General features: G+C 42.9%; 1 protein-coding gene across 1 annotated transcript in view; it reads left to right on the forward strand.

The window, feature by feature from the left end:
- RCC1L (RCC1 like) overlaps positions 1-13,854 on the forward strand; it is a 159,549-nt gene that overhangs the window by 79,304 nt on the left and 66,391 nt on the right. Inside the window, exons 5-6 of the mRNA XM_085649799.1 lie at positions 2,349-2,400; positions 4,370-4,454. Of these exons, the coding sequence (XP_085505925.1) occupies positions 2,349-2,400; positions 4,370-4,454 (137 nt within the window). The remainder of the gene's footprint in view (positions 1-2,348; positions 2,401-4,369; positions 4,455-13,854) is intronic.

The raw sequence follows: 13,854 nt of genomic DNA on the forward strand, positions 1-13,854 counted from the left end.
AGCTCTTCCGCTCGTGCTCCCTAGAACCCTCTTCTGCGACTTTAACGGATTGCTGCTGGAGTTAATTTCGATTTTGGGCCGCCAACGGGTGGCTCTGACGACTCTGCAGCGCCCACTTACAGATGCAGGAATGGGAGCACCCAATATTGAGTTGTATTGAACTACACACAGCTTCAGTGGCCTCATGTCCTAGCTGAGCGCTCCAACACGCCCGCAATCCTCACTCGTCCACACAATCCTACAGAGACCTGCAAATTATACTTGGATGTCTGACTCTACTATCTATCCTACGCGTGAATTCCGCCTAATGACGGTGGCCCGCACTGGCTGGCATCTCTATTTGCACCCTAAGGGCCCCACCCTACCTTATTCTCCCTTCATTCCCATCTGGGATCTGCCCCTATTACGCCGGGCTCCGAGGCGGATTGATTCACACCAATGGATGGATGCTGCCGTTATCCAAGCAAGGGATCTGTATAATGAATGCTATTCCCAGAATTGACCGAGATGTATGGATTACATTTTCTTACATTGTATTACGACAGGTTGCTCATGAGACGTTGGGTGCTGGGGCATTGAAACCACCTTTGTCCCAAGCTCTGTCCCTATTACAGACGTCTGATTCCACGCGTCATGCTGTCACGCTCTTGTCTCTCCCCTTAACACTACCTCTCTTGCTCACACCATGAATGCATGCACCAGATGGGATGCAGTACTCCACCAACCTTTAACTGACACAGGGTGGACCTGCGCCCTGTGGCTGACTAAGGACATCTCCCGTAATCCCAGGTTTTGCTTCACCAAATTCAATTATATATACCGCACTTACCTTTCCCCATTCCGCATCCAGTGCATGTTCCCAGCGAGCTCCCTGGAGTGCCCACGTTGCAGGCTACAAAATGCGGACTTTATACACATGTGGACGTGGACAGAGGTGTCATCATTGGTGGCAGAATTGTCCACACACCACCTCACCCCTCTCCTGAATCTTGCTTACTGGGGCTGTGAACGCATGTGAAAGGGGACTAAGAATTACATCGCTTCATCGACCTAGCCTTCATGCTGTTTAAACAACACATTACCATGGCGTGGAAATCCTGCGCCCCTCCGGAGGTTCGTAGTAGGCTTCCTATATTTCTGACTTGGACGAGGGCTAAGGCACATAGGCAGGTTGACCCGCATGAGAGAGGATTCCCGCATGTGAGGTCAGATATAGGAGACGTTCGTAATAGTGGTCGAATCTAAGAATGACGAATGCCCACCATCAATCTTCGCACACTGAGCACACCTAAATGAATACCACCACTGGACGACCTGACACAATTCCCCCGCGGTGTGCTACCCGTGGCCCTCCCTGCTGTCCCTCGCACACCCAAGCTGCCCGTTTGCCCCCTTAACCACGACGGGACTGGTGGCCCTTACATTCGTATTCCTGCTTTAGATGGTAGGTAACGTCATTTCTGCAAGTCCATCGCAGTGTACGCCATCTCTAACAGTGAAACAATTGAATACGCGGATCCTTGGACCCTCACCTACAAATATCATGGACCAGAGAGCTCTCGCACTGGTACGTTCTTGTTCCCCGCTACCTCTACCCTCTCTCCCTCTTTTCCTCCATTCCTAATTCTCTCCAGCTGTCAATGAACCGTACACAGAAATGTTTCCTCCGTTCACATCAAATTCTGATAAATCAAGTGATGTACGCCATGATAATCCTCTGTGTGTGCAACCGCCATAATATGTATCTCATTATTCCTTGATGGCCATGTTGTCCTATATTGCTAATAAAAACATATTTTTTTAAAAGTACCATCCCAATGCTTCGGTTTTATCACCTCAAAACAATACTTCTCAAAAACAAGAGTTCGAACGACATACATTGTACAAGTAAGCTTGCAGAAATGCAAAAGAGCAGTACATGAACAAGGAGGATCAGCTGAAAGGACTACTCTTTGGGGTTAGGGAAAGACTGCTTGAAAGAGGGCCCAGGCAGATATGCAAGGTAGAGAGAAAAGGTATGAACGGAGACAGAAAACACAAGAGAAAATATAGCTGAAAAGTTGAGAAAACAAAAAAGACACGTTTACCCAGTCTAAATAAATGCCAGCCAACAAATAAGGACTCCTAAATAGTGCTGGGAAAATAGAGAAGAGGAAAGTAAAAATAGAAAAAGGGGAAGGGAAGGCAAAATATTCGAGGTTACTGAATTTACTGGTAAAGACTGAGAAAGCCATTTGTAGAGAAATTGTATATAGATTATTATACAGGACTAACCTTTTGCGTAAAAAATGCCCGGGATTGTTAGCGTTGCAGCATTAATTATGTGTCTTCTTTTGTCACTGTTTTAGTGAAAGTCAACTTGTACACAGATTGCAGAACTTTGGCAGCAAAGTTACCCAGGTAAAGAAACCCCTTATTACTGAAACATATATGCCAAATGTTGCTAGCATGCTGGATTAAGTTGCATGCACTGGGCTCACCTGGCAAAACTTTTTCTGTGTGCTCATAGAGCTTTGAATCAGCCATGGGATGATCAGCACATTAGACAGTGACCATGAGATGGATCATCACCGCCATCATTGATGTCCTCTTCCATATAAAATGCAAATATATGGAAAGCAAAATAAGTCCCAGAAAACATCCTCTAACACATTATAATCTGATGTTCCGGACTCCCCTCCCCCCTAAATTCCACAATCGAAATGACAACACAGGATCGCAACTAATGTGCATATTTAGTGTCGTGACCTAAACCGTCCTAATGAAGACATGTTAAAATAAAACCCTCCCCATAGTACATCCCTCATTCTTTTTAACTCTTTTTTAAATAAACGAGCTCAATAGACAGTGCAATCATGCACAAAGAAGCATGTACATCTTTAGGTTGTATTTTAACAATTATATTTCATGAAAAAAAGGGGGGGGGGCAACATGCAGGTAGCACACTCTCAGCAGCCAACATTATCTGGAATTGGGGGTGAGCATACGTTGAGAATTTATCATATATCGCATGACTAATACAGCCCAAGTGTCGGTCCCGGCTCTCACAGCCTCCTGTGAGTACGCCAACGCGTCCATACCTTCTCCCACTTCTTAACACATTATATCCCTCATTCCTGACGATGATAATCAATAGCAGCAATGGGAAAAGCTTGAAGCAAAACTACAAAAACAAATGAAAAATAGACCAGCACATAAGAGGAAACGTAGGCACACAGCACCATCTAAACTTAATTTTAAACAATGCTCCCTACCCTGTCCATGATGACTCTTGGATGGCAGTGCTGACTTGTTTAAGAAAGTCTCTTGGGCAGGCAGAATCTTCCTCTATTTAATATGCAAACTCTGGAATAAATTGCCCATCGAGTTAAAAAATCAACCCAATCTTAAATGTTTCAGGAAACGACTGAAATCTTGGATTTTTGTGCTTCAGTATTAGTCTAGGCTTTACTTAAATCGTAGTCTTTTATATCCTTCCGTTGTCGCGCAGCCTTCATATGCCAGTGCCAAGATGCCCTTGGGCATTCGTTGCGCTTTATAAATAATATCGATATCAATTTCGAAGGTCCCATCAGCGATGCACTGTGAAATTGTAATCGGTGTTTTACAATGTTGCACACAGAAGATAACTCTCACTGAAGTCAGTAGAAAATAAATCTCATTGATTTCAGTAGAAATTACACCTCGCTGTTTTCCGTAGAAATTACACCTCGCTGATTTCAGTAGAAATTACAACTCCCTGATTTCGCCAGGAAAGTAGTAATTCTGTCAAAAGGTATTGCTTCAACTTAAGGATGCGCAAAAGAGAAAATAGCAAACATTGCTAGAACGGTAGCCATTCCTCCTGTAAATTGAGGTACCAGCGTACGCTTTCAGTGAGATCGTCGACAGTGAGAAAAGGTATGTGACGCATAGGATACAGGACACAAAGGTCAGACCTAAACTCAAACAAAAACTTAGATTTTTGGGAGAGGGGCTCAAGGGTCCAGACATTTCTAATGTAAGGCATATGTTATCTGCAAACTAAACATAATTAGGACGTTGATTTTAGTTAGGAGTTTGATGCCATTATAACTATCTATAAAAAACCGACTGCACCGAATACTCATGTATCAGGTCATCGTATTAAGTATAAAGGGTCGGGTTTGGAATAAGAAATAGAAAAAAAGTGGCCGATACCGGTCTAGGACTGATTAATTGGCTAACGGCTTGGGTGTGTTTCGGTGGTGCCAATAAAGGGCCAAACCGACAATGGAACAGTAACTTTCCCTTGCTTCACTGTTTTAAATAAACTTTATTAAACGTGTGCTACTGTGTAGATTGTCTGTGCTCATATTCTGACTTTTTCTTTCCACCTATATCTATGCAGATTGCCTGTGGACAAGACCACAGTCTGTTCAGAACGGAGAAAGGCGAGATCTATGCATGCGGATGGGGTGCAGATGGACAAACAGGTTTGAATTTCAGGGAAAAGGCTAACCAGCTACCCCCTTAAGTTATTTTAATTTGCTTAATTTGTTTAGTAGAGTGTGACTGAAGCTTTGCACACATTTGCTGTGCTTTCCTAAAGAGAGAGAGTCCCTCATTTTGAGGCACGCCTTTTGTAATTGCAGCCTGTCTTTGTTTTGACTCTAAGATATTATTGTCCTTATATTCAGCAGCTACCCACAGGGGTATTGCAAGTTATTATGTTTGATTATTATTTCAGACAAATGATAATTATATCCAATAGGAAAAATGCTGCTGTGGTATTTTGACTCCCTTCCCAAGATAGAGTTTTGGCATCTGGGCTTCACGATTGGTCACAGAAAACATTTCAGGGATCACTTTTCCACTATTTGGATTTAGGATTAGTACAAGGCTTTGGGACAAAGAACAATCATCTGCGACCACAGCAAGGCTTGTATCTAGACAATCAAGATATTCCAGAGTTTATATATGATTTATTACAGCAAAGCTTTTAATGTTATTGTGAATGCTTTATGACGGTATAGTAAGCTACGAGCACAGCCAGCATTGACCAAAATAATAAGCACAAATCTGCCAACTAGAAAGGTTTTTGAGTATTGGCGATTTTCCCAGAATCCCATCCTGATTAAAGACAGACACAATAAGTGCTTCTGAAGATAGAAATAATCCCCCAGTACTTTTCCTGGTGGAGAAACTCCTTTTCCTACAGTCCCAGTGACTTTGGAGGTGTTTCAATCCCCTTCCCTCACTGGAAGGGGATTTACTCTAGCCATTGCTTGGAATAAATCTTTGACCATTTCTAGAGTGGGCACAAAAGGGAGGAGTTTGTGGGTTACCACAAACCGATGTATTTGTCCATCCCTTGCGTGAGATACAGAATATTAAAGTGCACATGTATTCTTGCCTTTTCTGCTCTCGGCCATCCACTTATATTCCCAGGCTATGCTTTGAATAGCTGTTGCTGTAAACTCATGCTTGTTCCCAGGTAGTCTTTGTCTTTAGCTCTGTCGTTGGTCTCTCAGAATAATGACGTCATTTCAGTGAGTATGCATAGTGTGGGAGCTTTAAAATTACGAGACTGCACTTTGTGTGGATGTTGCTGACTAAACATGGCTTCTTCATTCCCAGTTCTGTCTTTTGCTATCACTAGGATTGCTGCACTTTGATTAGTTCAACATCCCTGTGCCTTGTGAGAAGCCCAAACCCCCTTTGTAGAAATGCTGCTGAGCTCTGACAATACAACTTCAAGTTCGGATGTTCCCACAACAGGATTCCATCCCTGTCACACGGTGCATGTTGTGAGCTCACTGGGGTTTACAGAATACAGTTTGTGTGGTGCACTGATCCCTATTATCTGAACCGTAGCAACTTAGTCCCAGCTCTTTCTTTGCTCCCCTTATGATAGTGTCTCTGTTCTGGGAACATTTAGATGCCTCTGTCGCTCATCATGTAAATGACAGACTAACAGACTATTAATCACCAGCTCTGTCTTTGTGAGGACTCTTTGTGGTACATGGTAACACTTTGTAATGTAGCAGCTGGTCCTTGACTCTCAATCCCCCATGAAATGAGTCCAGTTCTGTGCTCTCTGAGATCCACTGGTATTCCGCTGTGTAGCTCTTACTTGGTGCTGACAATGAAGACTACATTCTATTTAGTCTCCAGCTCTGTCTTGCTCCTGTTCTGCGATAAGATTGTTTCAGGTGGGGTGAGCAAACACAAAATCATGTAAATTCACACAAAAGCTGTAACGTTGGATGTAGGCTTTTCCTATCCTGGAGAAACACACACATTGCACAACAAATGGCTCGTGCAAAAAGCAGCTGTTGGCTCCTCTCACTGTGAGTGCTGGCATTTTGTTTCAGCCCAGTGTGCCTGAAAAGTAGTCAACTTCACTCCGCTGGTGGGCTAATGTGCACCTTTTTTCAAAATTGCATTCTTTTTCGGAATTATAATTTTTTTTTAAGTTTTATTTTTTTATCATTTTTGTGAGGTCTTGATAGTTCTCCAGATTCTGCTGCCAGATCCTCGGTAACACTTGCAGTGGACGACGTCTTGCATGATCACTGTAAGCACCAATCATCTGTAAATGGGCCTTAGACCCGTTTAGAGATAGCCACCCGCGCATTTATACTGATGCACTCGCACCGACGGTAATCTTTTAATGGTTTTTCTAATATGTTACTAAAATAAACATTCAAACTTTGCTGGGGCAAGATGGCGGCCGATGATTCGGCCGAGTGAGCTGGGCTGAGCGCCTCCCGGCTGTTGGCGCTCCCCCTCTCGAATTTGCTACGGTGAAGACCGATATCTCGGGACCTGATATGCTCAAATCCTGAGCCAAACCTTCAAATCCGATAAGAAAATTATGATCTTGCTTACAGCCGCTTCCCTCTTGTCATCAACGCGCAGATCACATTGGCGTTCTGGAGCCGCCGGAGTGCTTCATTCCTGGTTTTGGCATTCTTCCTCTTTTCTTTTCTCGGCTGGCGTCACCATCCCGCAGGCAGGCAGTGGGAAGATGCCGCCTAAGCCAGCCATCAAAGGCCCTGCAAAGATTAACAAATCTCGCAATACCCAGCTCGCAGGGAGCATCGACACTGGTGGTAACTCAGGGGGGGCCCCGAAGACCCATAAATCCCCGCAAGAAGCCCTTTCGGAGCCGGCGAAGACATCCTCCGGTAAGGTCCTCTCTGCTTCTGTTTCTAATCCCGTTAAAAACACCGCTCCCCTGTTCCTGAAACGATCTTTGAGAAATACGGAGCAAAACTCCTCTAAAACTATTAATTCTGGATTTTCAGCTGAGACAGCGGTTTCCCCCTCTTTGCCAGTGCTTGAAGCGAGTTATTCTCCTGGTCATAAAAAAAACGAGGGAGTTTTACCGTCTAAAGATACAATACCGTTGGAAGTCTCAACGGACCTCTACCAGGCTTCAGACATTTCGTCAGGATGCATTATGGGATCTGGAGTCCCTCCACTTCCACCTCACGTAGTCTCTCCATGTAAGGCTATCAACTCGGTGGTGGGTGCCTCTTTGGGGAGTGGGGCACTCGGGGAAGGATTGGCGATTAACAGCAGGGAGAGAATTGAGCCCAATCATGAAATAGAACCCCTGGACAATTTTTTTTTACTTTCAGACGCATCCACTTCAGACGATGACGATGATGATGAAGATACTATCAATAGAGACTGGGCTGAATATGAGGCTGGCTCTACTAGCCAGGGCGAGGTGGACAACCGTCTTCTGGGGGGCTATATGAATCCGGTCCCACTTGATGGTACAATTCGGAAATGTAAACCTTCAAGTAGACAAGTGTCTTCTGTAAAACCCGTGCCCTCCAAAGACCCTTCTCTTTCAGGGGAGAATCTGGTCTGGGATTATTCGTTTTCAACCACGCATCCTTACCCTCTGGAAGCTGGTAATGATCAGATAGCGGGTGTTATAGATGCAACCTTAGCCTCTGCCGACCCCTCAGTCCCTATGAAACCCATCACCTTAGAGACGATCTATGATACGATGCTGTCACATAGGGCTGAAGCGAGACTCGAAAATGCCAGAATGCAGGGGGCTTGCCGGAAGCTGCAGAATGCTATCAGACGGATCAACAAATCTTGCGCAGAGATTGGCATAAGAGTGGGGGAGACTGAAACTCGTATCTCTATGCTGGAAGACGAAGCTGCAATACAGAAGGGGCTGGTCAATGAGCTAAAGGCTCAAAAAGAAGACGCTACTTGGAAGCTCTCTGAGTTGGAAAATCGAATGAGACGCAACAATTTAAGGGTCCTGGGTATCCCGGAGGGCGCAGAAGGGGGTGATATGAGACAATTTATCATTCAGCTTTTTGCAGAAGCCTTTCCCGAGCTACCCAAATGGAACTGGGATATTGAGATCCAAAGAGCCCACCGTTTCCCTTTTTATAATAAGCCTCAAGCTCCTCGTCCCGGATCTGCAGCTGTACACCCCCGTGCTATTTTGATCTCTATCAATAATTTTCTTGCTCGAGAAGATGTATATAACTTAGCAAGACCTATCCAGAAGAGAGCAGCCAAAGGTGTCAATTTTTTTGTTACACCTGATTTCTGCCATGAGACTGTTGTGCGGAGGTGGCAGCTCCGCCAACTGATTCCTCTTTTTTTGGCTAAAGGGTGTCAAGCGTTTCTTCTCAATCCCGCAAAGCTAAAAATAGTGTTTCAAGGCCAGAGCAAGTTTTTTTCCTCTGAAAATCTAGCTAAGGAGTATTTACATTCACTCAAGTCTGGTTCCTAATTTGGGTTTAGCCTAAGTGGTTGTTTGCTCGGTCTTCTCCCGTACTCTGTTTTTTTTTTTTTTGTTGTTACAATTATTCTTGGGGGAGCACCACAGGGAGCGTCTCCCACTCTCCATCACAAGGACCTTGGTCCTACTGCCTTCAAGCAGGGTGGGTTCAGTGGGTGGTGGGTGGGGGTTGGGGGTTGGGAGGGGCACATTAAAAATCCAAAAACACTTTGTTCCACAGATCATGTATTTATTGATTGTCTTTTTCTTATTGTTATTGTTTATTTTATGCTTTATTCAGTAGGTTTATTCGCACTGGTTATTCAGAATACGCTGGTTTATGGCTGGTAAGGGGATTAGAATAGGCACATACAACGTCTGCGGCCTCAACAATTTTGATAAACGTAAAAAGATCCAAGCAGAATTGAAAATTACTCTTCCTGACATTATTTGTTTGCAGGAAACCCACATTTCTTGGTCCCATAGGCAGAAGTTAACTGACCTAGGATATTCCATACTTGCTACATCTAAACAATCCGATACGAAATGTGGAGTGGCTATTTTAGCTCGACCCTCTTTAGTCCCTCTAGGGCGTTCTTCGGTGGATATCTTAGGTCGGTGGGCTATTTTTGAATGCTCAGTTGGGGGGGGGCTAGTTTTACGTTATGTACTATATATGGCCCCAATTTAGATGAACCAAGTATCTTTAATTTCTTAAACGGGGAACATGCTCTTTGGCCTTCACCTTTAATTCTTTGTGGGGATCTGAATATTAATCTTTCTAGTAACTGGGCATATTCCTCCTGCTTATATAAAGGTCGCAAACCTAAAGTTTTTCAAGCTCTTAGGAATTTGGTACAGGACCATGGGTTGGTAGATGTTTGGAGCACGATCTACCCACAGGACCCTGGGTACACTTTTTTTTCCCCTCCGCACAATAAATTGTTCCGATTAGATTATTTTTTTGTACCAGCTGCTTGGGCCCCTAGTACTCAAATCCAAATCTTTCCAAGACTTTTGTCTGATCATGCCCCAGTAATCATATCTTTATCTAGTGTTCCCATTTTCAAAGGTATCAAGACCTTCTCTTTTGATAGGAAGTTGTTATATGACCCCTTATTTTTGGCACATATGAAGAAATGGATTCAGGATTTTTTTTTATGTAATCGTGGGTCTGCCTCCCCTGCGGGGGTATGGGACGCCTTTAAGTCTTGTTTTAGAGGCGAGGTTCTTAGCTTTGGTTTGTTTGCTCAAAGATCTTGTAAACAAAAAATGCTAGAACTTTTTACTCATCTGAAAAACGCTGAATTGGATTTGGCTACTCAGTTACGGGAAGCAGATGATCCTAAAGCAAGTTTGGATAAACTTGCTCAGTGTAAGGCTAACATTAACCTCGTCTGGGCATAGGAGATCGCGCTCAAACACCATCTTTACAGGAGACAACTTTATGAATTTGGTGAATCCTCTGGGAGATTTCTGGCTCAAAGAATTCGAGCAAAAAATCAAGCTTCAATGATTAACGCTATGTACAATCCTCAGGGTTTATTAGTTCATGAACCACAGACTATTGTGAAGGCTTTCCATCATTTTTATTCCGACCTATATGCCCAACCGAACACTGGAGATCTTCCCGTCGATCTCGGGCTTCCGGCTTTGAGATGGGATCAAGTGGATCCGGTGGATGTCGAAAGATTGGAAAGGCCTGTAACATTTGAAGAAATTGAATTAGCAATATTCAAAATGCCCTCGGGCAAGGCTGCTGGGCCAGATTCTCTCCCGATGGAGGTTTATAAGGTATTTTTTTCTGAAGTACGGGAAGATATGTTATGTGCTTTCGAGGCGGCCAGACAAGGATCTCCCCCCCATTCTTGGGATGAAGCACATATCGTTATTTTTCCTAAAAAAGGGAAGCCTACGGATCAACCAGGGTCTTACCGCCCGATCTCTTTGATCAATTGTGATGGGAAATTGTATGCTAAGCTTCTCGCTAATCGAATGGTTCCGCTTATCCCGGAATTGGTTTCACCTCTGCAGTACGGGTTTGTTCCGGGCCGAGGTACAGTCGACCATGTTGGCCGGGTTGTTGCTCTCCTCGACGTCGCGCAGGTCGAATCCAGACCCCTGGGTCCCGCCCTGCTCGACGCCGAGAAGGCCTTTGACCGGGTCGCATGGCTGTTCCTCTGGGAAATAATGAAGCATATGGGATTTGGTGCTGGTTTTATTCGTGCTCTTCAGATATTTTGTCGAGCCCCTACGGCAAGGATTTGCACAATGGGAATCAAATCGGAGGTGGTCAAGATCTGCAGGGGGACCCGTCAGGGATGTCCTTGCTCTCCTCTCCTTTTTGCTTTCTACATTAACCGCTTTGTGAAAATGCTACTTTTCTGCCATATATTGTCCTTGCTTATGCAGATGATATTACGGTTATCACTTCCAATTTAGAGGTTGCTCTTCCAGTTATTGAACATCTTGCGGCTGTATTTTGGTAGATATTCTGGTTACAAATTAAATTCTACCAAGACTCAATGTCTTTGTTTGAATTTACTCACGATTTCCGATCCCAGGGTTGTCGAAGAGGGTGTGTATCTTGGAATTAAGATCAGATCCAACCTGGATGATTTGGTTTCTGCTAATTGGAACGATATCTTGGACAAAACCAAATCCACGCTGGAATCCTGGCAGAGCTTACATCTTACACTTGTAGGTAGATCCAATCTTCTAAAGATGGTTATCCTTCCAAGAGTACTTTATTTTTTCTGCGCCGTCCCTCTATTGGTTTCCAAGCATCAGATCCAACAATTGCAATCCCTTTGTGAAAGATACATTTGGGCCCCGGGGCGAATTCGGAGAGCTTCACGTTGGATGACACTACCATTTGATCGCGGGGGATGGAGAATCCCCGATTTCGCGTTATATCAAATTTCTTGTTTACTCTTAAAGATGCGCATTTTGCTCACGGGGGAGGAGGTTAGTAATTTGGCAGAAGCGCCTTCAATCTATCAAATGGCGCTTGGTAGCTATGCCAAGAATTGTTTGCAAATTGAAATTGATGGTAGCTACTATAAGCGCACCCATTTTAAGATACTTTCCTCTGCATTTTCTGTTTGGAAAACTCTTAAAAAAATGTTTCATATCCCCAAATACACTATCTATACTCCTTTAATTGCTCCACATCTCCTTCCCTCTATTTTTTACGATTCAGTTGGTCGGCAATGGTACTCCAAGGGAATTTTACTGTTAGGGGCTTTTGTTTCTGCAAGGGGAACTTGTCTTTCTTTTGATGAATTTAGAAAGAAATTTGATTTAACCAACAATCAGTTTTTCAAATTTCTTCAGATCCGGGATTTCCTTCAAAAACATACTTCTCAATTAGTCTCTATCCGTATTATTGATGCTATAAGTTCTCAGTTACGAATCGGCTCTATTTACCAGATACTATTGGACTCTAGAGTAGATGACTTGGATAAAATTAATTTGAAGTGGAGATCTTGGCTGGCCTCTCCTCTTATCAACGTTGAAGACTCTATCAGTATTGCTCATAGGACTTTGTACTCTGCCTCATTAAAAGCTCAGCACTTTAAAACCTTGTTTAATCTATATCGCACCCCTGCGGTTATTGGGAAATGGGGCAATTCCTGTCAATTTCCTAATTCATTTGTTTGTTTTCGATGTAAAATGGTCAATGCCGATATATTACATGTTTTTTATTCCTGTCCCTCTCTACGATGCCTGTTCAATCAAATTGAAAGTTTTTTGTCTCAAATTTTTGGCAAACCGGTTTCTGTCTTTTCAAGTTGGATCTTATTAGGGATTGGAGGAGAGTTATCTGAGGGACAATGCTTATTTAATTTTCGATACTTCTTGTTTATTGTTGCTGCAGTAACTCGACTTACTATTGCAACTGCTTAGTTACAACCTGAGGCTCCGAGTTTTGATCAATGGCGGGCCAAATTACTCAACTTGTATAATTTAGAAATCAGTATGTATAGGCTTAAAAAACCACGCAAAAAGAAATTTGGTATTGCTATTTGGCAACCGCTTATTGATCATCTATCTGACTAAAAATTCTTTATCTGTTTTTGTAAAATTCAGATGTATTGTTTTTTCTTTGGTGGATTTCTGTGGAACATTAATAAAAATATTTTAAAAAAAAAGAAAAGGAAAAAATGAAAAAAACTAAAAAAAAAAAAAAAAAAAACTTTGCTGCTGGTGTATGCATTGGTCTTCCTTGAATGGTTTTTACTAAAGTATAACAAATACCATTCGAAGGTGACTTCTCGTGCGTGTGCATATATGCGATGCATGAGAGTCTGTCATGTAACGTTTAAGCTGCACATCAAAAACTCTCCAAGATAGTCACTTATGTATGTGTGTACACGCAGGGGACACGCAGGGGGACCCGTCTTAAAAAGATTTTTGAAAAAATACAACAAAATCCATTACAAGTCATCAATACATCTTCAGGTACGCACACTCAGTTTTGGAAAGATTTTTGTTACACTTTAATGAAAACCATTCAAAGGAAATTAGCTTTCCCGAAGCAAATGGCTTGGCAGCCAAAGCACGACTGCTTTACCAGTGCTTATTTCAATGATGGTGAAACCTTTTAGCTCAAATCTGATCCTGATTTTTTAGTGGCATTCTTGTGAACAGGAATTATTTCACCATATTGCTCCTGCAATCTAATTGCTTTCCTCACTGTGTTATGTTATGTTACCTTTTCACATAGAACGGCACTAGACACAGTATGTACTAAGAGAGGAGTTATCCACTATGGGGGAGTTAAGTACTATTGTAGGGTTCTATACAATGGGTTGGGTGTGTCTGTAGGCCATTTTTCTAACCTCTTTAGTGTTTTTTTTTCTCCAAAAAGAGGCACAAGCAATAGGTCTCCTTTTCTTTTCTCCTCCTCTCATGCACAGCAATACAAAAAAAAATAAGCAAATTATTAGAATTTTCTATATTTAAAATACGACCTCTAACTGTAACTGAAAAGGTATTGCCTTTAGATGATCAGGAAATGACTACGGTTTAAGGTATGGTCATATTTATGGGGTGGCGATTACGAGTGCAGCGGCAAATTGCAATATGTGTGGTGCCTGCTGTTACCGTAAATGGTGGAATTGGAG

The sequence above is a fragment of the Triturus cristatus genome, chromosome 3_2 (assembly GCF_964204655.1).
Source record: "Triturus cristatus chromosome 3_2, aTriCri1.1, whole genome shotgun sequence".
NCBI classification, from domain to species: Eukaryota; Metazoa; Chordata; class Amphibia; order Caudata; family Salamandridae; genus Triturus; species Triturus cristatus.